The 27,414-nt window shown below is 39.2% G+C and overlaps 1 protein-coding gene across 1 annotated transcript; it reads right to left on the minus strand.

The window, feature by feature from the left end:
* Positions 1 to 2,297: 2,297 nt before the first annotated feature.
* Positions 2,298 to 25,485, minus strand: PGK1 (phosphoglycerate kinase 1). Its single transcript, XM_079124878.1, has 11 exons — positions 25,311 to 25,485; positions 18,771 to 18,821; positions 13,198 to 13,353; positions 12,942 to 13,086; positions 9,930 to 10,033; positions 9,003 to 9,122; positions 5,511 to 5,625; positions 4,492 to 4,671; positions 3,142 to 3,319; positions 2,785 to 2,883; positions 2,298 to 2,408 (listed from the first exon to the last, which is right to left on the minus strand). Exons 1-11 carry the CDS (start codon positions 25,373 to 25,375, stop codon positions 2,368 to 2,370), a joined length of 1,254 nt encoding a protein of 417 aa, XP_078981004.1. The 5' UTR covers positions 25,376 to 25,485; the 3' UTR covers positions 2,298 to 2,367.
* Positions 25,486 to 27,414: the final 1,929 nt, after the last annotated feature.

Consider the following 27,414-nt stretch of genomic DNA (forward strand, 5'->3'; position numbering starts at 1 on the left):
GGCCCTAAGCAACTGAGACCCTGTCTCAAAAAATAGAAAGGGCTAGGAATGTAGCTCAGTGGTAGGGTACCCCTGGCAAGTTCAATCTCCAGTACAAAAAAATATATATTTAAAAAATTGACCTGCTAGGGCTTTGGGGAAAATCTGAGTGTTCATTCACTTAACAGGTCAGCCAGTGAGTGGTTTGGAGCAGTGTGCATGTCACCATTCATATTTTAATATATAATACATGGATATGTGCTTCATATGCATTAAGTAGCTGTAGACTGAACAAAACTAGTTTTAAAGCCAGTAGGGAATTGAGGTAGGATGGTTTCTTCTTTCTTTGTACCCTTTTTTGTTCACATGCAAACCCCTATGCTAGAGGGAAATTTTAGACATGAAAAGGAAAGCAGGAAAACACTGAGCTAAAGAATAGATTTCAATTCCTCATTTATAACATGGGTTTTTTTTCCCCATATAAAGGCATACATATGTATTTGTGGAAGTTAATAGTGAGTTTAGTGGGCTGTAGCTTAGTGACAGAGTGCTTGCCCAGCATGTGTGAGGCACTGGGTTCAATTCTTGGCACCACATAAAAATAAATTAAAAAATATTTTTTTAAAAAGGCCTATACCTTTGCAATTATTTTTATCAATAGTGCATAATTTTATATTAAATCAGGAAACATATCCTCACACTATTCTACTTCATATGCTCATAAGCTGTATATTATCTACTGTCTTGACTAAGTTATGAATTCCTTCAGAACATAAATGCTATCTCGTATTTCCTTCCACCATAACCTAAGCACATAGCAGGTATACAAATATTTGGCTAATTACCAAATTGTTTAAAACTGGAGTTTCCCCATTCTTGAGATTAAAAACCTAAATCAATGGGGGACAACCTGGAAGTGGGTTCTAGTAGGAAGTACTTAAGAGGTAATCAGGGATTGGATAGATGGATGATGCTGGCAATCATAGTCTAGATCCTGGGTATATGGGTGTTTGTTGTACATTTCATTCAATATCTCTATGTACTTGAAATAATAAAATATTGGAGAAAATGTAATCAGTAAGAAATATAAGTGATCATACTGCTAAAGTTCTAGGCCAGCTGTAACATTAATTTGCTGAACCTGTAGGTAGCATCTCTGGGTCTCATCTACAAATACATGACTAGAATTCCTGCTGCTCAAACCAGAGGGCGGCCAGTAAAACAACAGAGCAACAGCTGTACAGCAAACCTAGAGAGCAGCCAGTACAAACTGGAGCAAAAGCACCAACTGGATGTCTCCAGTAAAAATTAAGATTGTCTAATGTGTTTGAATAAATTGAAACATTTATACTTCTGGCAGATTTGGGAATGAATCAATGATAGATACACAGAAAAAAAGAGAAAAAATTTTTTAAAAACCATTAACTCCTAAGAATAAAAATTATATAAGTAAATATAGCATACTACATAGCTCAGCAGTGAATAGTATTTATAATGATGTAAACTTTTATCTGTGACAAAACTATACTGTAAAAATGAAGAAGTAGAAGCATATGTGAAACAAGCTATAAGTTAAATCGTCCATGGTATGAAATTAATAGGTACCTTTTTTAAAAGTTCAAGAAGTCAGCAGGATGTTACATAGAAACATGGAGGTAAATAACTAGAAAAACAGTGGTCACCTCTGGCAAATGGGACTCACAAATGCGAGTTGAGCTGGAGCTCTATTTGCTGCTATAGAAACCTTGACTATTTAAATTATGATTATGTCAAACTGATAATATTTTAAAACAAAATACTAGCAGTATCTGCCATAGAGTAGCCCTTCAATAAGGAGTAGACTTCACCTAATCCCCCCACCTCCCCACTGCTGCCACCCCATTTCTTACATTTAGAAAAGTAGATATTTGGTCCCTTCAAGTTTCTGTTCTTACCCTTCCTAACAAAGTATGACAGGAAAAAAATTCCAGTTTCAATGGACACTTTTATTGATTATTTAATAGATCATCAATTGCTTCTCCCTAAAACTGGAATTTCATCTTGTTTCCATGCCAAGTAGTGAACAGTGACAAGCTAATCAAAATAAGCTACGTCAAAAAGAAAACTAAGCTAACACAGTTGGCTTTGTTTTAACAGGCAAAATATAAATAGATGCACTCTAGAATGCACGATGGTTTAGTCACTAAGAAATTTAAATGGTATCTTGAAGAATATAGGCAAATCCAGGGTGCAGTAAAGATGAGCTGAGATGCTGTGCAACTGTTTAAGGGTTCCTGGTGCTACATCTCTTGGCCACTAGCTGAATCTTGATGTGGGGGGAGGTTTTAGCTAATGCCAATGCTAAGATGACTTAGGGGCCGTGCACAGGAACCAAAAGGCAGGAAAGTACTAAACATTGCTGAGAGCATCCACCCCGGGAAGGACTTTACCTGTTTTTGAGAGAGCACATACACATAGACAGCATTACTATAGGGCCCACTAAGCCAGATCTGCCCCCTTCTCTGTTCCCAATAACATGTCAGCTCTTCTTTAAGATAATTTAGCCAGGAGTTGGGCAACTTTTGCATTTTGTGTCCCAGGTCTACTAGAATGTGACATGTTTAAGAACAAATTCCTTTTTGCCCCTCCCCTCCTGAAAAGGATACAAGAGCTTTATTCGAAGTTCCTCCATTTGTACTGCCCAGCTAATAATGACTGCTAATGACAGTACTAGCCATTAACTTTCTTTATTCCATTCTACCCACTTCTTAGTGAAGAGTCCCCCCACTACCACCAAATAAGCCAAAAACCAAGGAAGAACCTCACCTTCCAGGAGCTCCAAACTAGCACCACCACCAGTGCTTACATGGCTGACTTTATCCTCTGTGTTCCATTTGGCACAGCAAGTGGCCGTGTCTCCACCACCTGTTGAATGAAAGCCAGGTAAAAAGGGAAAGTAGAAAGAAAAAAAGTTGATCAGCACCAAAACTATAAGGCAACCCAAAAGTAGTTGTATGAAGTCCCAACTCTTTCATGAAGATGCTCCTACAATATACCCATTTGCTCTAAAGATTCACCTAACACCAAGAGGCCCAAGAAAAGTCTACCATTCCCCCTTCTACCTTCCTCTGATTAGAATTCTGCCAGTTCACCTTAGTATTAGTTTTGTAAAGGACACCTTACCTATGATGGTGATGCAGCCCCTGGAAGTAGCTTTCACCACCTCATCCATGAGTGCTTTGGTTCCCCGGGCAAAAGCTTCCCATTCAAAAACACCCACAGGTCCATTCCATACAATTTGCTTAGCCCGACTGACAGCCTCAGCATACTTCTTGCTGCTCTCAGGACCACAGTCCAAGCCCTGAGGGGTAGAGTTAAAAGAGAAGATGAGCTGCCGAGGAGAGGAAAGTTACTTGGAAGAGCAAATACCACCTTCACCAAGTCCGAACACAAGGCTAAACACCAGAGTTTCTTCTAAAACCAAAAGGTACCCTTCAGTCTTTAAAATCATAAACTTATCCGTGCCCCTTGACTCAAAAATTCTACTTTATGAATGATCAAGTACAAGGGAAAACCTCAAGTTATTTAATGCAGACAATTTTGGCCACACTATGTATGACAAACAAGAAAAAGATCAGTGGATCTCAACCTGGGTCAGACCTGCATCTCCACAAGAGACATGAAGCAATGTCTGAAGACATTTCTGAAAGATAAAATTGTGGCGGGGGGGACTACTAGCACGTAGTGGCCAAGGATGCTTTAAACATCTCACAATGAAACTACAGACCTCCACAATAAAAATGGAGATGTCAAAAATGTTGAGATTGAGAAATACTGAACTAGACCAGTAGTTCTCAAACTTTGGCATGCATCAGAATCACCAGGACACTTTGTTCAAACACAATTTGTTGAGGCCCTCTCCCAGGCTTCCAGGGTTTCAGATTCAGTAAGTGTGGAGTAATATATTCTTCAACAAATTCCAGAAATGATGCCTATACTGCTGGTCTTAGGGACACTGAGAAATGATGAACCCAAATGCCTAACACTGAGAAATAATACCCAAAAGCCTAACAAAAGAAAAATGACTCAGCAAACGGGCATGCCAACATGATATGATTCTATACAGCTATCAAAATATGTGGAGAAGACTATGATCAACTATTTATATTAGTTTTTTTATATTAATCTCTAATACATACATTTTTCATTATAATTAGTATACTTCTATGTTAATGTTTTCATGTAAGTTTTCTCATACAGGTTGAAGATCTGTATACCACTGCTTTCCACTGATACCACTGCTTTCACCCCATGAATTCTACCACAAAAAGTGTTTCACTGCACATCTGGAGCCCTCTCTGATAGCTCCTAGTGTTTGTTGGACAGCTGGGGTTGTAGCTCAGCAGTAGAGCACTTGCCTAGCAAGAACAAGTTCCTAGATTTGATCCCAGCATCACAAAAAATGTTAGTTGGTTGGCTAGATGACACAAAAGTTTCTGTTCACTCATACTACCAACCACTGAAGTGACTCACCATCCAGCCAGCAGGTATGCCAGAGGCCACAGTGGCTTGGCCAGTCTTGGCATTCTCATCAAACTTGTCAGCAGTGACAAAATCAACAGGCAAAGTAATCTTCACACCATTCTTCTCAGCTTTGGACATAAGGTCTTTGACAATCTTGGATCCTTCTTCATCAAACAGAGAAGTGCCAATCTGTATGGGGAGGGGGAGGTCAAGATGATGAAGATTAGCCTCAATACTAAGAACATGACTGCCTCACAAAAGTGGATAGGAATCAGACATGATACAATATAAAGAAACAATTGCAAAAAGAAAACAACTTGATAGGATAAAAACAGGAGTTTTTACCATTTGACCCAGCTATCCCACTCCTCAATTTATACCCAAAGGACTTAAAAATCAGCATACTACTGTGACACCGCCACATCAAAGTTCATAGCAGCTCAATTCACAATAGCTAAACTATGGAACCAACCTAGATGCCCTTCAACAGATGAATAGATAAAGAAAATCTGATACACATACACAGTGGAATATTACTCAGTCTTAAAGAAGAATGAAATTATGGCATTTGCAGGTAAACGAATGGAGATGGAGAATATCATGCTAAGCAAAATAAGCCAGTCCCAAAAAACCAAAGGCTGAAAGTTTTCTGATCAGCAAATGCTGATCCATAGTGGGGAGGGGAGGGAAGAATGAAGGAACTTTGGATTGTGCAGAAGGGAATGAGATGAAGGGAGGGATGGGGCAGTGGGGATGAGAAGGACAGTAGAATGACACATAAATTACATTATTACCCTATACACATGTATGATTACACTACTGGTGTGACTCAGCACCATGTACAGCCAGAAGAATAAGAAGTTATGCTACATCTGTGTATAATGTGTCAAAATGTATAACCAATTATAATAAAAAAAGAAAAAACAGTTGTTCTTAGGGAGGCTTCATATCGGTTGGTTTTCTTTTTTAAATTTAGATAAGCTGCTATTATAATGAAGAGCTACTTCACATTGGCATTGGTTTCCTACCTCCATGTTGTTGAGCACCTTAAGGAAGGTAAAAGCCATTCCACCACCAATAATCATCTCATTGACTTTGTCCAGCATATTATTGATCAGCTGGATCTTATCTGCAACTTTAGCTCTAGAAGAGAAAGCAAAAACCACCAAAATAATGATTAACTGGGGAAGTAATAATATAACAGAGCTTGAGATTTTATGCTAAGGCAGGGAACAAAAATATGCCCCAGAGTGACCAAGTACTGCATAACTTTGCCCTGTGTTTCTCCAACCCAAAAGCCCAATCCATTTCAAAGAAACCTTTGAAGATATGGCACCAAAACAAGAAGGGCTTAGAAAACCTTGGCTGAGGACCCAGCTCAGTAATAGAGTATTTGCCTAGTATTCACAAGGCCCTAGATTCAATCCTCAGCACTGAAAAAAGGAAAGGAAAACCAACCCTTATCCAAATAAACCATGGATTCCTCATATACTCCCCTCAAAATTCACAGGGTCCAGACTGCCAACTGTACCTGAGCAAGGTTGCTAATCATGAGATCCCTGCATCTACTCAAAACTGTCTTAATCCTAGAACAGGGATAAGATTGTACACCAAACATATACTGAACAAAAATATATTTCTAGTCTCAATTCACACCGCATGCTCAGTTGCTGGGGACAATTTCTTTAAGGTATTTTTCTGCTGAACCACTTAATTCAACACCTATACTGGGCACCTACTCTGTGCCAAGCACTGTTCTAGGTGTTTAAGAAACCTCAGTGGGCAAAAGAAAGATTCCTGCCCTTTTGAAGCTTATTTTCCAGTGGAGGAAAATAAATACATGTACCTCTTACCTCCCTGTGAGAGAAAAAAAATCCTAAGAGAAACAAATAGTTAGCCTTCCATAAATGTTCCCATACATTTAAATCCCACTTAAATGGCCAAATCACTTCAGGACTGTTTCCCTCTTCATTCAATAAACAAGATGATGCCCACCCTGAGAGATCCTATGGAATAAAGCAACAATGATACAGGGGAATGGATGGTAAGAGGCTCTGTATTTCACTTGTATGGACTGGTCACCACTAAGGGTAAGAATTGATTATTTGTTTAAAATGTGTACACACATACAGAGACTCCTAAACTTGCATCCAATAAAGCCACCATAAGTTGAAAATATAGTAAGTTGAAAATGCAGTTAATACACTAAATCTGACAAACACCACAGCTTAGCAGTACAGTACACTATAGAGTTAAACATTGTTTACCATCATGACTGCATGACTGGCTGGGAACTGTAGCTCACTTCTAGCATGTCGTCCCAAGAAAGTATTATACTGCACATCACTAGCCCAAGAAAAGACCAAAATTCAAAGTACAGTTTCTACTGAATATACATCATCTTCACACCATCCTGGCATCTTTGCACACAAAAAATACATGCTCATCTTCTAAGGGCCAGTGTACAGCTCAAATGTCCCTGTTTCTTCAACACACTGATGGAATGAAAATGAGAAGGGGACTATTATAGAATAAAGGATACTTAACAAAGTAACTTATGTATAATATGGTGGTTATTTAAAAGAAAATTCCTAGCTGGGCACAGTGGTACATGGCTCTAATCCCAACTAATCTGGAGAATGAGGCAGAAGGATCTCAACTTCGAGGCCAGCCTCAGGAACTTAGCAAGGCCCTGTTACAAAATAAAAAATAAAAAATGACTGGGGATATAGCTCAATGGTAGAGCACCCCTGGTTTCAACCCCAAGCACTGGGGGAAAAAATTCTGAACAAAATAGGGTTCACAGATAAAACAAGACTGGCAAAATGTCAATTGTTAAAGCAATGTAACAAACAGATACTCAGGAGTTTATCATGCTATTCTTTCAACTTCTGTACATGTTTGTTTCCACAGTAAAGTTTTAATGTAAAAATTTCCCAGAAATTGTTAATTGCCTCAGAAGACGACATTATAAGAATGTGGCAAAAAAAAAAAAAAAAAAAGAATGTGGCAAAATCTTCCACATCAACCTCACCAAAATGGCTACAGTAGGCACCCCCTTATCCAGTTTCACTTATCTGTGGTCAAACACAGTCCAAAATTATTAAATGGAAAATTCTAGAAATAAACAAATTATAAGTTTTAAATAACTTGTATAATAGTATATTGCTATAATTCATTAGTGTTATTAATTTCTCAATGTGCCTAATTTATAAATTAAACTATCATAGGTACATAGAGGGAAAGAAAAAAAAATATATATGAGGTTTCCAAGCTATCCCTGATTTCAAGCATTCACTGGGACTATAAATCTAACCATAACCACTAGGTGGCACTCTCCCATATTACGAGTCTATAAAAAGTCTACAAAGCCAGTCAGCTCAAATCCTAATCTCCAGGGAAAAAAAAGCTGAGTCTGACATTCATAATCCAGTGTACAAGAGGGGCAATGACTCCAATAATTTACCTTTTTGCAAGTACAAAACACAACAACCTGAATCCACCTAGATCATTTTTAGAATTCTGAAACTGGGCTCATAAAGCCTAGAGAGCAACTATACTACTGAAATCAACACCCAACTCCAGAGTCAGTTTTCATCAGGAAATGCTGAGTGTGTCTAGCCCCATAGGGGAAAAAAACCTGCTTACAGAAGGGTCACAGTCCTGTAACCATAAAGAAGCTGCAACCAAACAGCCATGCCAAGTAACACAACGCTCTCTCATCCAAGCACTCCCAGTCCTTTGTCACCTAAAATGTATTCTCTCAACCATCCATTCTGAAATTTTTATTCTTTACTAAGCCATGAGAAAATCACTATCCACATGCTGCCCTTTCCCCAGAAGAACAAATACAAAATAGGTATCTAATGTGCAAAATGAAGTCTAAATTATATAAACACATAATATTGAACACATAGGAAGAGATTTTCCTAGTTATTCCCAGCCAGGTTGTATGTAAGAGCCTCACCAAAACTCCAAAATTATGAAATGAGCACCTTTAGCAGATTTTCTGCATTCTTCCCTCCACAACCATTTTCTACCCTTCTCCACCCTGTTTTATCCCAGGAGGCTGACTTGCATGAACCACATCAAGGGACTCCCTTATCCTCTGGCTTCCAGTTGGGTTTCAGCAATTGGTGGTAGGTATGGATGCCACAACAGGAGACTGAAGGAAGATCATAGTATTTATTTCCCTGGATCCCTCCCTGCCAGACAATCATCCATCCCTTGAACAAAGACTATATAATTCTAACTGGAAGGCTCTCTCCACATACTACCCTCTTTGGATTCCTTCCTTTGTCCCCTCAGGCCTAGGGATGGTGATGCCTATTGGTAGCCCAATTATTGTAACGTCCCTTTCGAGTGTCCCTAAATCTACCCTCACTTCTATAGATAATCCCTTTATTAAATTCTACACAATTACCCAGCAGGACTATGCTATCTGACAATAAACCACCCAAGTTATGGCCTACTACCATGCAAACAGTACTTAAAACATAATCCAGAAGTATACTTCATACCCGCCTAGGATGGCCAGGAAAGGTCGCTCTGGGCTCTCCAAGGCCTTGGCAAAATAGTTCAGCTCCTTCTTCATCAAAAAACCACCAGCCTTCTGTGGAAGATTGACTCCCACCATGGAGCTAGAAAAGACCAAAGACAATCAAATTCTCATCAAATCCTACTATTTCTCCCAGCTCTAGTAGCCAGCTCCTCATCACTAAAATGCTTTTATCTCTTCTAAGTCTCCAAGAGATCATGGTTTTCATCCTGAAACTACAATAAAAAGCACATAGGTACAAAATAAGGTTTTTGACTGATAAACAGGGTCAAGTAGAAAGAGTAAAAGGCAATGAGCTTAGGTAGACTCTAAGATAACTAATAGTCTTCAGCCGGACAAGGGCTAAATTACAGTATACAATAAACTGGGTGCAGTAGTGCACACCTGTAATCCCAGCAGCTTGGAGGTGATGCAGGAGGATCACCAAGTTCAAAGCCAGCCTCAGTAAGTCAGCAAGACCCTAAGCAACTCAGCAAGACCTTGTCTCATAATAAAAACCAGCTGGGGATGTTACTCAGTGGTCAAGCCGCTCTGGGTTCAATCCCAGATACCAAAAAAAAAAAAAAAAACAATATACAATAAATAATCAACCAGCTGATAGGAATGTAAGATTCTGATCTCATAACATTCCCAAAGGAATATCCATTAGAAAGAGAAACCTCTTCCTAAAGCCACATAAAAAGCTTGATAATTCCCAACATTTTTTACCTTTATTTCCTCTCTGGATCAGGGATACTTAACAAGAGCCACAATAGTGGCTCCAATTAGAGATAGAAGCTGAAATGATCACAATACTATACAGCAATCTTTAAAGGCAGCCCAGAGTTTGAGCTGCTCAAGTAAACAAAAATACTGCTCCCAACCCAGCATCCAATAAGGCTCTTGGTACCTGTGGGCTCGGTGTGCAGTGCCAAAAGCATCATTCACATAGACATCCCCTAGTTTGGAAAGTGAAGCTCGGAAAGCTTCTACTTTGGCTGGCTCGGCTTTCACCTGCAAAGAAAAACAAAAGATGAAAACCAACACAGAAGTGTTGATGGCTTCAAACACAACTAACTGTAAAAGCATTTCATGCCACTAGGAGTCTGTCTGAACTTCTCTAAAGACCTTGAATAGATGGGACAACAAATTGTTAACAACAGGATTGTTTTTTTCTCCCAAATATTCCACATCCTTTTGCCATTTCTTCATGATCCTGCACTCCCTCACCCTCCATCAAAATTGCAAATCTAATATTGAGCCATGGCTTAACCTCTAATCATATGAGGCTAATCACATTCCACTGGCCTCTCTCCAAACTATAGGCCAAAATTCTGACTTTTCTTCCCTCTCCTTTTGGCTGACTCATTTCCTCATTTTAATATATTCTCCTTGTGAAAGTATTATACTTCACTCAAGATGCTGACTACCAAGGCCCTTCTGCAAAGGCAAAGTGGCTCTCATACATATTCCTCATAAAAGCAACAAGGGAAGGCTTGGACACAGATGGCAAATTACACATGACAATAGAAAAGTATCTCAGAAAAATTTTATATTGGTTTAAAAGGAAGTCTTTTATAGCCTTCCCTCAAAGTTAGACATCTGAGAAAACAAGACATACACTTCTACAAAGAGAGAGAGAAAAAAAAATAGAAGGAAAACACAGGGTTATAAGGTAGCAGCTCACCATCCAGGGATCCCCCAAAGGACAGAAAACAGAATGGCAAAGGGAGCAAAACAAAGTCTCTGGCAGGTATCTAAGCAAGGATGCACAGGAAGCATGCCAGATGAAGGGGTACATGGCACAAAATTGATGCTCATTTTAGTAACTGCCCACTCCCATTTTCATACATATCAAGAGGTGAAGAAGGCCACCACAAAGAATGGCATTTTCCACTAATGACCCAAAGAATTACAGAGGAATGAATACTAAAAATAAGGATGGTGGAGCCCCTAAAATCTCTTTAGGGTGGAAAACCATCTACCGCTAGTGACTGGAAGATGATACATGTAGTAATGGTAACACTACTCAAACATCAGGAGACCTGGGTTCTAGGACTAGCTCTTACACTAATTCACCATATAACTGTTGAACTCTCTGTCCTTCATATATTCCTATCGACCAAAAAGGCATGATAACCATTCCATTTTAAGAACTGTTTAAGGAGCCACTAGGTGCAGTGGCCCACACTTGTAATCCCAGTGTTTAAGGAGGGAGAGACAGAAGGGTTCCAAGTTCAAGGCCAGCCACAGCAATTTAGTGAAGCCCTGAGCAACTCAGTGAGACCCTATTTTCAAAATAAAAACTAAAAAGGACCAGAGATGTACCCTCAGTAGCTCAGTAGCAAAGTGCCCCGGGCTAAATCCCAAGTACCAAAAAAAATAATAATAATAATACACACACACACACAAATAATATATTTAAATGATGTAATATAAATATATAAATAGATATATATGTATGAAAAATGGGGAAAAAAATGCCACACGATCAAACAATAATAATCATAATTCATTCCTCATTTTTAATCTGCCAATAACTAAAAGGAAGATGATGTTCATTCTCAAAGATCAATGTGGTCACTCTGGATAAAATTAAAATTTTATGTTCTCACTTTATTCTTGTGTCCAGTTTGAATTTATTACCAGGCTCCTGAAATTTCTGATATTGAAAGCCATTAGACACTAAATGCCAAATTAATTAACTATTAAAAAAAATCACAGAATAGCTTAAGCAGTTCATCATATACTGAATAAAACATTTTGCCCCAATTTGCCAGTTTGCCTCCCATCACTTCTAAGCCCTAGAGTTTGTGCATCTTGAGTTTCAGTTTAAAAGGTCATCAAATTTTAGGTCAGCATTTGACTCCTAGTACTTTATCAAGACCATGCCAAAGGCAGGATAAGGCAAAATCAGGGCCTGTGCTGCTAAGAAAAGAAACTGCTTGAAAGCAGGCACTCCCAATGACCTTAAGAAATGTCAGAAGTCGAAAGGGGACTGAGATACCAGCCTCAGGGCATGTGTTCTCAGATGCTAAAGACCAGCAGAGTGGAAAGTACTGAACAGTGCCTTCAGCTTCCCTTCTACTGAATCAAATCAAAATCATGCTCAAACATCCATAAGACTGGAATCTTAATTAGAATAAGATATATTCCATGCTTGTATAAATATATCAAAATAGATTCTACTGTCATCCATAACTAAAAAGAATAAAGAAAAAAATCATGCTCAAAGATCATTTAATAATAGAACTCTGGTTGTCAAGTCATAGTAATCTGTTTGTGGGTTATCTATGGCTGCTTTTGCCTGACAATGGCAGAGCCAAGTAGAGCCAGCAGAGCCTACATGGCCTTTATGACCCACAAGACCTAAAATATTTACTATCTAGCCACTACAGAAAAAGTTTGTTGATCTAATGGCCTCAGCTGTAAGTCTAGCAATAGCACCACTAACTTTAGTCAAATGATTACCTTTCTATAACTTAGTATCTTTTTCCTGAGACTTAGTTTCTTTATGAAGTGAGGATGAAACCTAGAATCTTTGACTCTAAAGACAGATTCAAAGGAAAAGATTTTATAATTCTTAGGAAAATACCTTAAATCCAATATCACCATGACCATCAAATTCACTGAATAATCTTATACCCCAAGTGTGTTCACATGTTTCAAACCATTTGAATACCAGGAGGACTTCTGGGAGGCTGGTAGTATTCTATTACTTGACCCAGGTGGTAGTTACAAAGCTTGATGCATGAAATTAACACATGCATCAAGCTATGTGTTTGTGCATTCTTACATGTATATTATACTTCAATAAAAGGTGTCTAGGGAAAAATAAACAAGAGCTTCTTATATTCTTCAATCACAGTCTCTGACAGATTAAGGACCTTATCCTCAATAATGTCAAAATCACAGGACCCACCTTGTTCCCAGAAGCATCTTTTCCCTTCCCTTCTTCCTCCACGTGAAAGCGAAGGTTCTCCAACAGGATAACAGACCCAGCTGCAGGATTGGCACAAGCTTTCTCTACTTCTGGACCCACACAGTCCTTCAAGAACAGAACATCCCTCGGGAGAGCAAGAGATGAAGCCACTTAAGCAGTCTGAAAATCAAAAACCAATAACAACATGCCTGACAACCTATCCTATACCCAACCAGCACCAGAGCCTGACACTTACTTGCCCAGTAAAGATTTTAGTTCTACAGCAACTGGTTCTAAGGAGTACTTGTCAGGCATGGGAACACCATCAGGCCTGCCCAGGTGGCTCATAAGGACAACTGACTTGGCTCCATTGTCCAAACAGAATTTGATGCTTGGGACAGCAGCCTTGATCCTGAAAAAATAAAATAAAATAAAATAAAATAAATACAGTTGACAGAGCAACGTTATTCCTAGGGATTACTCGGAGATAGTTTATTCATGACTTAAAAAAACCTAAAGCCCCTTTACCTTTCTAAGTTCCTTCAAATCTACTGTCAGCAACTCAGTGGTAGTCCTAAAATTCATGTCCAGGGAAGAAATTAAATATGATGCCAGTCTTCCACCCAGGATAATATAGGGTCATCATGGATTTGTCCCTTGTGCAGAAAAGAGTTTGCAAAGCCAGCCTGAATTTGCTATCTATAGGAGGACCTGCTTGGAAGGCTGGCCCTTGACAGGTATGTAAGAACTTGGCTTCTGAAATGTTCCCTCAGCTCTCTAACTGGCAAGGGCTGTTCTTTCCCTAAACTGTATAAACAAGTTAATTTATGTTGAACATCTACTCTCTTCTAGAAGTCTGAAATTTGGGTGGTTGCTAGGTAGAAGGTACCTATGTAACCAGTTCCCCTGGGTATATAGTCAAAGAAAATGAAATCAGTATCCAAAAGATTTTTTTCATATCCACGTTTACTGCAATGCTATTCACAATAGCTAAGATATGGCAATCAGCCTAGGTCCCTCATCAACAGATGAATGGATAAAGAAAAAAATACATATGTACATACATATATGTATATACACAAACAGAAAAGTATTATTTGGCCATAAAGAAGAATGAAATTCTATCATTTTCAACAAAATGGATGGAACTGGCAGACAACATATAAAATGAAATACAGAAAGACAAGTACTGTGTTCTCTCTCATTTGTGGTATCTAAACAAATCATCTTGAAAGTAGAATGGTGATTACTAAAGATTGGGAAGGGTGGGAGAGGTCAGAAAAGGGTGATTGGATTTAATCAGTGCACTTTATATGCATATATAGAAATATCACACTGAACCCCATTAATATGTACAACTAATATGTGGTTGTTAAAATAAAGAAAGAAAAAATATTGGAATGAGTCTCTAATGGCCTTCTCTAGAAAGAATCACTGCACACAATTACTACATTCTTCACTGTGTAGTGAGCACATCTGATATGTCCCCTCATGGTATGTTAGAAGTCTGAGCCATGGAATTCTCCAGACTCCTCCTGTGTCTTTTCCTCTTGCTGATCTTGTCATGCCATCCTTTCACTGAAATATAGTTTGACCATTAGAACGATTATATGCCAAGTCCTCACTATGGAATATGTGGGTGTTTTTGGAGACTCCTAAAACACCACTCTTATGTGGTGGCAGAAGACATAATATTTCAAATCCTGAAACCACGAAGGAAATTTTGGAAAAAAATAAATTTGTAGCAACTTTTCTGCACCCATAATATATACTAAGTCACTTTGTTATGTAGACAAAATAAACACATATAGAACTTGGTTTCCATAATGTATCACATTTATTATATTTTAATTTTAAAAAACTGGGGCTGAGCCAGCACAGTGGCACATGCCTATAACCTCAGCTATTTGGGAAGCTGAGGCAGAAGGATCACAAGTTTGAGGCCAGCCTGGGCAACTCAATAAGACCCTGGCTCAAAATAAAACAAAAAGAGCTGAGGATGTAGGCCTTGGGTTCATTTCTGAGTACACAAAAGAAAAAAGAAGCTCAGCAGTAGAGTATGTGCTTAGGTTGCATAAGGCCCACCACCAAAAATAGAAACAATAATAAAAAACTCACTTTAAGCATTTTTTTTTTACTTTGGATTAAACCCAGAGGTGTTTTACCACTGAGATACATCCCCAGTTCCTTTTGTTTTTTGAGACAAGGTCTTACTAAGTTGCTAAGGTCTCACTTAGTTGCTGAGGCTGGCCTTGAACATATCACCTTCCTGCCTCAGCCTCACAAGTTGCTAGAATTACAGGTGTGCACCAGCTTGCCCAGCTTCCTTTAAATATTTACAAGTTTTGTTACAAACCTGCTGCTTTCTATTTTCCCCAGTTTATAAGAAATTAAAACTAATGGCACAAGCCTATAATCCCAGCGGCTCGGGAGGCTGAGGCAGGAGGATCACGAGTCCAAAAGCCAGCCTCAGCAATTCAGTGAGGGCCTCAGCAATTTGGCAAGACTTTGTCTCTAAATAAAATTTAAAAAGGGCTGGGGATGTGGCTCAGTGGTTAAGTGCCCCTGCGTTCAATCCCTGGTACAAAACAAAACAACCTGGTAACAAAGCAAAACATTTATTTTTCAACAATATTTACTAAATGATTCTTTTGGGCCAGTCATATCATTCCAGGTGCAAAGAATATAAAAGTAAATTAAAAAAAAAAAAACAGACATGCAACACAGTAGGTGAAGCAGGAGGATTACAAGTTCAAGGACAGCCTGGGCAATTTAGCAAGACCTTGTCTCAAAAAATGGACTACAGATGTGGCTCTGTGGTAAAGCACACCTAGGATCAAACCCCAGTAGCAAAAAATAAATAAAAATTAAAATAAGCAGTCTCTGTTCTAATGTAAGTAGAATTCTAATGTAGGGAGAGAAAATTTTTAAATGTGTGTATGTGTAAAAGCATGCACACAATGTATATGTATGTGTAATCTTTCAGATCATGTTAAAGAGTTATAGATAAAGTAAAGCAATAAAGGAGGATAAAAGAATGACTAAAGAATAACAGTGGAGGAGATTTTATATAGGCTGCCCAGGGAAAGCATGATAAAGTGATAATTGAGCAAAGAAGGGAAAAACGAAGCAAAAAAGTAATGTTTCAAAAATATTTTATGCTATGTAACAGATATAGAAAATTGTTTAGATAAAATAAATAAAACTGTGTCATATATAGTTTGACCCAATGAACCATCTTATACATAACTATGTATAACTATCTTATACATAAGTTCTACTGCTTCTAATACTTCATTTGTTAATCAACCCCATGAATTTCTGAAAGTGCCAAGATGCACCCAGACCTGTTTCTCTGCTTTTACTCATTAAATACCTTGATAGACAAATGTCCAATCTTTCCTGCATACTGCAGTATAATGAAAATTAAGAGTGGTCAAAGGTGAGGATGTGGAACAGTGTAAGAGTGCCTGCCTAGCATGCTTGGGGTCTAGGGTTCAACCACCAGCATCACAAAAATGGGGGAGGGTTCAAAGCTGTTCACCATGATAATTCAGGGATGTGCATGATAAAATGTCAGGCCCTATTCTTGGCCCAATACCTGAAAATATTCTGGATCTAGACCTACATTGTCCAATACGGTAGCCATTAGTAATTAGCCAACAGTCATTATGGTGCCTATTGACTACTAGAAAAGAGACTAGTCCAAACTGAGATGTGCTATATATGTGTAAAATATATGCTGAATCTTAAAAAGACTTACCATAAAAATATTAACTGTCCTTTAATTTTATAGTGATTATATATTGAAATAATTTTTTAGACTTACTGAATTAAATAAAATATGCCTTATATTACATTTCTTTTGGGTAACACTGGCCTTGGGAAGCACCTTTCAAGATCAAATTTTCATTTAAAATTTAAAATAAAAACCTTTTATAATCATTAGAAGTGAGAACCGTACTATCACTTAAAACTTCTGCCTCTGAAAGGAAGACTTACACTGTTGGTGGGATTATAAATTAGTACAATCACTATGAAAAATCAGTATGAATGTTCCTAAGAGTGGAGCCACCATATGACCCAACTATAACTCTCCTTGGTATTTACCCTAAAGAATTAAAGTCATCATACTGTAGCAATACATGCATGTTTATAGCAGAACAATCCACAAAAGCCAAACTATGGAACTGGCCTACCTGTTGATCAACAGATGAATGGATAAACAAAATGTGTTATATATACACAATGGAGTTTTACTCAGCCATAAAGAAAGATGAGTCAATGGCACACACCTGTAATTCCAGCAATTTGGGAGAGTGAGGAAAAAGAATTACAAGTTCAAGGCCAGCAATTTAGCAAGGCCCTAAGCAACTTAGTGATACCCTGTCTCAAAATAAAAATAAAAAGAGTGGGGGATGTGGCTCGGTAGCTAGGTGGCCCTGGATTCAATGCCTAGTACCAAAGAAGAAAAGAAAATTGAAATTATGGCATTTGCTGGAAAATGGATGGAACTTGAGTACATTTTGTTAAATGCAATAAGCCAGACTCAGAAGATCAAGGGTCAAATGTTTTCTCTTTCATATAGCAGCTAGAGAGGAAAAAAGGGGAAAACAAGGTATGTGGGGGATCTCAGAAAAATCAAAGGGAGATCAGTGGAAAAGAGGAAATGAACAAGGGAGAAGGAGGAGGGGAACTGCAAAGGGATGATATTAGACAAACTATATTGTCATATTGTGTGTGTGTATATATGTATATATATATACATGAATACATAACAACAAATCCACTGTTGTGTACAATTATACTGCACTGATAAAAAAAAATGTGGAATTTTTTTAAAAAAGAAAAAAAAAAGAACTTCTGCTTCTGAATCTAGGATCCAAGACACTGAAACAGCTAAACTGACTGAAAATATTACTTTCAAAGTCTTTTCCCTCATTTTTTAAAAGCAAAAACAAATCAAAGCCAGTCATGGCAATGCACACTTATATTCCCAGCTACTCAGGAAGCTAAGGCTAGAGGATCATGAGTTCATGCCCAGCCTAGGCAACACAGCAAGACCTGGTCTCAAAATTAAATTTAATTTAATTTAAATTAAAAGTAAAAATGAATCAAAATTCTCCAAAGCTGACTTTTTAAAGCTATCTGGAATAATCTTGTAAAAATACATGTAAGCCTAATAATTATTGGTATTAAAAATACTCTTGCATAGTTCTTCATTTCTTAAGAGAAGTCAATGAACCTAAAACTTTGATATTATTTAAAAAGGAATAACTCCAAATTCTTCAAATTAAAAAAATAGGGAAGAAAGGAAAATTACTTTCTTAGGACGATTTTTTTTTCAATTTGTATTTCTCATAATTTAGAATGTTTCAGGGGCTGGGGTTGTGGTTCAGTGGTAGAGTGCTTGCATATCACATGTGAGGCACTGGGATCAATCCTTAGCCCCTCATACAAAATAAAAATATTATGTCCATCTAAAAATATTTTTAAAAATTTAGAATGTTGCAATTCTTACATTCTCATAAGAAAGCAGACCAGGGCTGGGGCTGTAGCTCAGTGGTAGAGCACTGGCCTTGCAAGTGCAAGGCACTGGGTTTGATCCTCAGCACCACATAAAAATAATAAAGATATTGTGTCCATCTACAACTAAAAAATCTTTTTAAAAAGAAAGAAGAAAGCAGACCAGATGGCAGATTGGAAGAAAGCCAAAATCATATGGCTTAAGTTGCTATCACTTAACAATATGAAAGGAAAACCATTTTATCCTATATATTCACACCAATACACCTCTTAAACCCAGCTCAGATTTAGCAGAGACATTACCTCTGGTTGTTCGTTATCTGGTTATTCTTCATAGGAACATTGAAGTCCACCCTAAAAAAGAAACAAAATTTCAGTTTCAGAACCATGATCAACTTACCATTCCCTCAAGATCAAGAGAAGCACTTTTACTGAACCAGTTAAGTAAGCCAGAAGTTCAAATCTCACCTTAAAAATAATCAGGGACATTAAAAGTCAAGATAATAATTAGCCACTGGGATAGAATACCAGAGGGGGCTTCTGGTAATGTTCTACTTATTCTTGACCTGAGTGATTGCATAAATGTGCTCATTATGTGATACTTTGTTGAGATTATGATTTATACCCTTTTAAGTATGACCTCACACTTTAAAAGAAATTTCAAAAAATAAAAAATAAAAAACCTTACTTAAATCACAGGAACTATACCTGAAGACCTGGGAAGCTAAAGTCAATTCCATTTGAAAGTACTTCCATCTAGGTCTGGAATGACTATCTGAGTAGCATCGTCATGGATGAAGAAAAGTAAGAAATGAATCTTGATTCTAATGCTTCTGATTCTATTCCTGGGTCCTTGTGAAACTAACATCACTCAAAGGAAAAATTAATTAGAAGAATAAAACACATTAACCAATTAAAAACAGAAGGGAGATCAGTAGAATGAAGAGGGTTGGAGGAGGGAAAGGGGAAATACTAAAGAATAAAATGGAGCAAATTGTGTTATGTGCATATATAAATGGTGTAATGAACCCCACTATTATATATAATTATAATATATTAAATTTTAAAATAATGAAAATTAAAATTTAAATAAAAACGCATCAAGAGTCTGTAATGGTGACGCACACCTGTGATCCTAGCAACTGTGAAGGCTGGAACAGGAGGACCTCAGGTTTGAGACCAGCCTTAGCAACTTAGCAAATCCTGGTCTCAAAATAGGGGTAGGGGGGACTGGGGATGTAGCTCAGGGACACAGTACTCCTCGATTCTATCCCCAATACTGGAAAACACACACACACATTAAGAGAATATCATTGCCTGGTGGCAGTGGTGCATGCCTATAATCGCAGGGGAGGCTGAAGAAGGAGGATCACAAATTTGAGGCCAACTGCAGCAACTTAGCAATACCCTGTCTCAAAATAAAAATAAAAACAAAAAGGTCTGGAGGGCTGGGGTTGTAGCTCAGTGGTAGAATGCTTGCCTAGCACGTGTAAAGCACTGGGTTCAATCCTCAGCACTACATCAAACAATTAATAAAATAAAGGCACTGTGTCCATCTACAACTAAAAAGATATTTTTTTAAAAAAAGGGTTGGGTATGTAGCTTTGTGGTAAAGCACCCCTGGTTCAATTCCTGGAACAAAAAAAAAAAAAAAATCAAGAAGATACGATCATTTATTTTGGAGAAAGCCTGTGGCCTTAAGACTAGGAAGTAACCCAGGGTCAAGTACCAAGCTCACACATTATCCTTCAAGCAGACAATACAAATAAGATAACCTTATTTAAAAGGCTACCTTTCAAAAAGCCTGAAAGCATGAGACATGTACCCTAGCCCACCTGACAGACAATTACAAGGGAAGCAGTCAAATGTCACAAGCTAATAATGTACCACAATCTTTCCCTTCTAACCTAACAGATGACTGCTTTACCATTTTTAAGAACCAATTCTGAATCCCTAGGAACCTCAGCCTACTTCTATTGTGACTGAAAGCAATAATCTATGGCTCCTATTTTAAGGTCTGTTTTGCCTGCCAAGATCATATTTTTTTTTCTTATCTGTAGAATGGGGGTGATAGTATCTACGTCATAGTCATTAAGAGAATTAAATAACCAATTTGTAAAGTGCTTAGGAGAGTATCCGGCACACAGTTATGTGCTATTAAGTGTTAGCTCTTATATATGTTAATGCTTCTTCAAATTATAAATCTGTGATTTGGAAGACATTACTACAAACAACTGCTAAGGGACTACAGGGAAGTGTGAATAGTCAAGAAAACTGCTGCTGTCCTCCATCACAAAACTCCATCTTTTCCTTCTGCCCTTTGCACCACCTGCTTCCTCTCAACAGCTGAGGGCTGGGAGATGACTATGAAATTCTTCAGACCTACTGAGAAAACCACTACATTTTCTGTATGTCCTAGGCCTGAGGAGCCTTTTCCAAAAGTAGACTGAGGGAAATATTTCTTCTATATTCAACCATTCTAAAGAAAGCCTTCAAAACTAAAAGGTAGTATGCCTCTAAAGAAAGAAATATACTCTGCTTAGTTTCAGGCCACTTGATTCTGATTCTAAGCATCTTCTTTAAATATCTTGAACAAGGCCCCTGCCAGCATCAGAGTGCATTCCAAAGAATCAGGTATCCTGTTACCACGGGTCATTTGCACCACTGCAGCTTCCCAGAAAGGCAAGAGCTAATGGCAAGAGAGTGAGCACAAACCACCCCTTGCATCACTGTTCCCTACCCCTAGACCTTACAGGAAGGAATGCCTTTGGGCAGAAACACCCAAGAATCTGTCTCCTCTATCCATGTTGCATGGCATCAGCTCACTGATGAAAATTGGATTTGTACTCTCTCCTCACTGCCCTCGTCATCGTCTATACTCTCAGCAAGTCTATTTTCAGCTTCTCCTCTTAAGACTCCAACACAGTAACTGCTCTTGCCTACACATTCTACTCATTCCATTTTATGTAAAATCTGCACCCCTTCCTTTTGCACTTCCCTGAAACATTCCTGAGCTTTGCCACAGGAATAAATTCAGATATCACTGCACACGTATCAGAATGGCTAAAATTAAAAAAAAAATAATGACACACCAATGCTGGTGAGGATGCAGAGATTACTTGTACACTGCTGGTAGGAATGTAAAATGGTGCCACAGCTGTGGGAAACAATCTGGAAATTCCCTCAAAAGGTTAAATACAAGTTAGGAGCATATCTCAATTGCAGGGCACTTGAAAAGCATGTGGGAGGCCCTAGGTTCAATCCCCAAAACAAAAAAAAAGGGAGGAGAGTTAAATATGACCCAGAAATTCCACTCCTAACATTTATCCCAGAGTAATTACAGCATATGTTCATACTGACTTCATTTACAATAGCCCAAAACTAGAAACAACTCAAATGTCCAGTGGATGAATGTTTCAACAAATTATGATATAATCATACCATAGAAAACTGCTCAGCAATACAAAGGAATGTACTACCAATACATGTGACAACTTGGAGAAATCTTGATGATATAATGCTGAGTGAAAAAGTCAATACCAAAAAGTTACACACTATATAATTCCATTTATATAACTTCTTTTTCTTTTTTGGTACCAGGTACTGAACCCAGGGGTACTTAACCACTCAGCCACATCCCCAGCACTGTTTTGTATTTTAGAGACAGTGTCTCACTGAGTTGCTTAGTGCCTTGCTAAGTTGCTGAGGCTGGCTTTGAACTCACGATCCTCCTGCCTCATCCTCCTGAGCTGCTGGGATTACAGGTTTGTACTGCCTCACCCAACTACATAACTTTTTTGAAATGACAAAATTTTAGAAACAGGAGAAATCAGTAATGACCAGGAGTTAGGAATGGGGTGTGACTACAAAGGGATAGCATGAGGGAGATCTTGGTAGTGATACAGATCTGTATCTTGATTATGGTGGTGGTTTCACAAATCTACACATGATAAAGTAACAGAACTATATACACTTTATACCAATGTCAGTTTCCCACTCTTGATATTGTACTATAATTAATGTAAGATCTATCCACCAGGGGAAACTGAATGAACAATACCTCACTGTATGATCTTTGCAACTCTCCTGTAACTATAATTATTTCAAAATAAATTTTTTAAATCATTGATTTGTTTGGAATATGAATATCAAGTCTTTATTACTTGAAATCTCAGGACTCCAGACTCAGTTCCATTAAAAACTCTCAAAGCAACCATGTCCATCATAGTATCACTGTCCCTGATTAGAAAACTGGGGTATTACAGCTGTTTTGGAGGCATTTCTTCTTTTGCTGTCAGTTTTTTCTCTTTCCACTGCATCAGGGCTGTTGCTTAACAAGTTATAACAAGTTAGAGAAAAACAGTGAGGTTTAAAAAACAGGAGGGAACAAGGAAAGGGGAAGTGCTTTACAAGCAAGCAAAAGATGACTGGCAACCTATGGGACAGAAGAAAGGAAATGACATGGCAAAAATAAGCAGGAAATTTACTCAAAGAGACTGTAAAGTCAATGGGAGTCCGAAAAAACTGAGGTGGAACTTGGTAATTAACCAGTCAAGTTTCTGGCTATGGAAAGTTCCCCCAACAAGACAGTTGATTTCCCTTGGCAATTCAAACCAGGGGACTGTCAGCAAACACACAGTTCCTTCCACAGGACAAAGAGGCAAATGAAGCAGCCACTACTCAGGAGGCCCCATTTCTGAAACACTGCCAGCCACCACCACATAAAGGCACTGAAACAAAAAGGAATTGAGCTGAGCAGGCAGGGTTTGTCTGGGCTCCTCCAAAAAAAATCTACAATGTGACTCTGTTCAAAAGAGATACATTAATAATCAGGAAACAAAATAACTTCCTGTCTTCAGCCTAAATAAATACAATTTACTGTGAGAAAATTATTGACTGTAACCTTCAGCAGACAAAAGGTTTATTTTAACCTGTCCTAGTTCATTATGTTCAAATATGTAAAGGATCTGATTGGTAGCCAAAGAGACCCAAATTGTAGCCCTGGCTCTGCCACCAACTTGCTACTTCAGTAACCTTGAACAGGTCATCTTCCATCAGCAAAACAGGACTAGCCAATCATTTCGTGGCTCAGGGTTAATCTGTGTTAAATGAAACTTTATTGGATGCAGAGGCAAAAAAGATAAGCACCTCGTCCTCCGCTCCCACCCACAACCAGCCAAGTTAATTCCTCAAGCCAGTTTACCTGCAAAGAGAGGAGATAAAGCTCCTGACTGCCATTATAGCAAGTGACTAGCATGATGCCCCATTCCTTGTCTTTCTGTTGATACATGCATCTGGAAAGGTCAGCCTTAAGCACAGTGGAAATGAAAAAGAATAATTAAAACCTAAGAGGTAGTTGCAGGCCAATGTCTACCAGTTCTGTATTCCAGATAGACTATCGCCTTTTCATAGGATGATGGTACAAGGTCCACAGAGAGCCCTTATCTAATACTAGGATGGCTGGGATTCCTAGTTTGTTCAGATTACAAAGGCTATCCCATTTGGGGAAATATGGATATCAGGTATTTTTCATGGACATTCCTATTGGGTTCTATTTCCGTAGGAAGGTAGAGAAGGCAAACTGCAGACTAGTCCTGGCCATAATGAAATGAGAAGAGGAGAGCTACATTAACTTTTAGGATACACATACAGTTCTCTAGCTCATAAATGCCCTCATATGTTTAAAGCTGGAGTAAAAGAAGATCCCCTACTGCCTTGTGCATCCATTAATATCCAAAAGATGACCTCATTTAACTGGTCCAAACTGTAAAAGGGGCTGAATCACACCATTCACATACATACCCATCAACTGCCTACATTCCCTAAAAGGTCAGGGCTGCACAAGGCAATCAATCAAATTCTTATGGCCCTTTTTAACAGTACATGAACTATCAAGTTTCATCCCTACCCATCTTCCCATCTTCATGCACCTTATTCTTGGCATGCAGAATTGTATCATGCATTACAAAAAGGATACATGTATAAATTCCATACACCCTACTAGTAATTCTGGCAGATAAGGGAGAAGCCATGTTGGTAAATGACCAAGGATCCACATGTGCAGTGTAAGAGACCCCCACGTGCTTGGGGAGGCTTCCTCACTTCTAATGTCCTGTTTCGCTACCCACATGCCAGAGAGAGGTTGAAGAATAGCAAGTATGAACAGCCACACCCTGCGCTACCATTACCCAGTATGTGTCACAATCCTGATGCAAACCCCTTGGCCCGAAGTCCAACCACACGGTAGGGCAGCAGAGGCTTGTTACATAAACTCTGCAGGGCCTCATCCGGTGCGCCCCATCCTCCCACCCCCAATTCTTTATGGGGGTTCCATACTTACACATTTAAAGAAACATCCTCTGGGAAACATATCCTTTTGTGCAAGGACCTTTAAAATGAGGGTCATTTTTTCATTTGTCTGGGAAGGTCTAGAATGGTGGGGGAAGGGAGATTACCCAAATGACCTTTCAAGGTCCCTTTCCTAGGGCCTAAAGATTTAGGGGGTAAGAATTGGGTCCCATTCGCCGATGAGGGGCTGTAAGTGCATTTCAGGAGCAGGAAAGAGGAAAAATAGATCTGGGCAATCTGAGCCCTTTCTCGGTGGGATCCATTCCCGTAAGGTGACTACGGCGCTTCCTGGACTAAAAGAAAAATGGTTAGGAACCCTCAAACTTGGGCACAGTCTCAGCCCCAAAGGAGGGCAGCCTCGTCCCGCAAATCTAAGACCCCAGGGATCCCGCTGAGAGGTGAAAGTAACTTTGGGTAGACTGGAAAGCAAGTCCGCCCAGGCCAAAGAGGCTGAGGCAAAACCTACAGGGCACGCGGGCAGATTTGTAAGATTACCTCATAACGACCCTCTTTCCCTTCACGTCCAGCTTGTCCAGAGTCAGTTTGTTAGACAGCGACATTTTGGCAATGAGGAGAGGGCGAGAGGTCGGCGATTGAGAAAAGGATAATGCGACCGACGTACTGTCCAGACGCGTGCAGAATGCCGAGCACCTCGCGGACCGGGAGCGCGCCCGCACCGCCCCCCGACGCCCCGCCTCCCGCACCGCCCCTTCCCGGCCACGGATCAGGGCGCGCCAAGCAGAGCAGCCGCTATTGGCCGCGGCCCAAAGGGGCCGGCGCGCTGCCATTGCTCCGAGGTGCTGTCCGTCTGCGAGGGAACTGGTGGGACGTGAGGCTTCCATTTGTCACGTCCGGCACGCTGCGAGCTGCGGGAACCTTCCTGACTAGGGGCGGAGCGAGAGGCGGTGTGAAGGGACCCGCAGGTGGGGCGGATGGGAGCTGGGTGGAGCTGCGGAATGGCTGTGGAAAGTGTGAGAGGCCCACAGCTTCTGCGGCCTTGGTCCAGGAGCCACACCCAAGGAGCTGCGATGCTGCTCCAGCCCTAGACTGCCTTCAGAAAAGCGCCCACCCCAACCCGGTGGAATTACCAGTGAAATGCCACCTCCTTTTGAAAACCTGGTGTCCTGGCTCCCCAAAATGGAATTCTGCTACGTTAGGCCTTACTTAAGTTCGGAGACCTTGCAGAAGTCGGAAAAGGCCCCGTCCTCCTGACTCACCCCACCGTGTTTAAGAATTAAAAAAATGCAGTGTAATTGTTCCGGTTACGACATTATTAATGGTAAGCACACATATATACATACCACTTTTCGTGTATTAACTAATTTAATGCTCCCATAATCGAAAGTAGGTACTGTCATTATCATTTTCAGATGAAGCAATTGATGCACAAAGAAGTTTATTGATTTGCCTAGGATTTCAGAGCTTGTAAGTTGTAGATTCAAGCCTTGGCCATCTGGATCTAGAATCCGTACACTTCACTACTGCATTATATATGCTGCTGCTAGGGACTAGGTACTCAGTGTTAGGTATGCTTACAGAGTTAGTGCAAATGAAATAACTTGAATATGAAACATAAAATTGTACTATATATGGCGTTTGAGGTCCATATAAAATACAGGCGCATAAGCTGGGAGTGATGCCATATACCATAATTTCTGCAACTCAGGAGGTTGAGGCAGAAGGATTACAAGCTCGAAGACAGCCCGAGAAATTGGTAAGTCCCTGCCTCAAAATTTAAAAATAAAAATAAAAATGGCCACAGATGTAACAGAGGTAGAGTGCCCCTGGGTACAATCCCCAGTACTGTAAAAAAAATGAAGGAACATAGTAATTCATAGTGCACTGATATTAATACACAATTGTGTCTGATAATGAGACACAAATTTAAACATAAAATAAACATCAATTTCTTTGAATCCTGTCACATATTATGGGAAACTTTCTTGGGAAATTACTTCTTGGAGTTATTTCCAAATGAGTCTACATTTGAGGTTTGATTGGGCCTCCTGGCCATCCTGTGATCTGTTCTGGATACATTTAGCACTTATTTCATTACACCTGGGTTAGTATGGTTGTGGAATGAATTATTTTTGGATAAGGTAGAATTGCAAAGGTCAATTCAGCAGGGAAACAGAACAAACATGTGATCTGACAGCCTGGAATTAACAGTTCTTCTCAATTATTGAATACTTGCTGTTTGCTGAGAACTGAACATACATGACTTATTCCTCACAATAATTTTGTGAAGAAGACACTATTATATCTCTATAGAGAATTATATTGAAGTTCATAAAGATCAGGATGCTTCATCCACTACTGATCTGAAGCAGCAGCAGAAATGCAAAGATCCTAAGATGGGAAAGAGCCTGGGATGATAGAGAAATTCCAGTGTTGCTAGAAAGTAGTGGAAGAGAACAGATCTCTAAAATTGTGTAGATGAGGCAACCACCAAAAGGGACCACATCATATAGACACAATGGAATATTACTCAGTCATAAAGAAGAATGAAATTATGGCATTTGCCAGTAAACGGATGGAACTGTACACTATCATGCTAAGTCAAATAAACCAATCCCAAAAACCCAAAGGCCAAATGTTC

This window comes from Sciurus vulgaris (genome assembly GCF_902686455.1).
Source record: "Sciurus vulgaris genome assembly, chromosome: X".
Taxonomy (NCBI): Eukaryota; Metazoa; Chordata; class Mammalia; order Rodentia; family Sciuridae; genus Sciurus; species Sciurus vulgaris.

Bases quoted from the DNA above. Each gene is read 5' to 3' on its own strand.
- PGK1 (XM_079124878.1), bottom strand. From the start codon at position 25,375: ATGTCGCTGTCTAACAAACTGACTCTGGACAAGCTGGACGTGAAGGGA. The intron at 9,123-9,929 runs GTACCAAGAGCC...GGTCTTTTCTAG, and splicing joins ACTGCACACCGAGCCCACAG to CTCCATGGTGGGAGTCAATC. The intron at 3,320-4,491 runs GTGAGTCACTTC...TCTACCCCTCAG, and splicing joins GCATACCTGCTGGCTGGATG to GGCTTGGACTGTGGTCCTGA.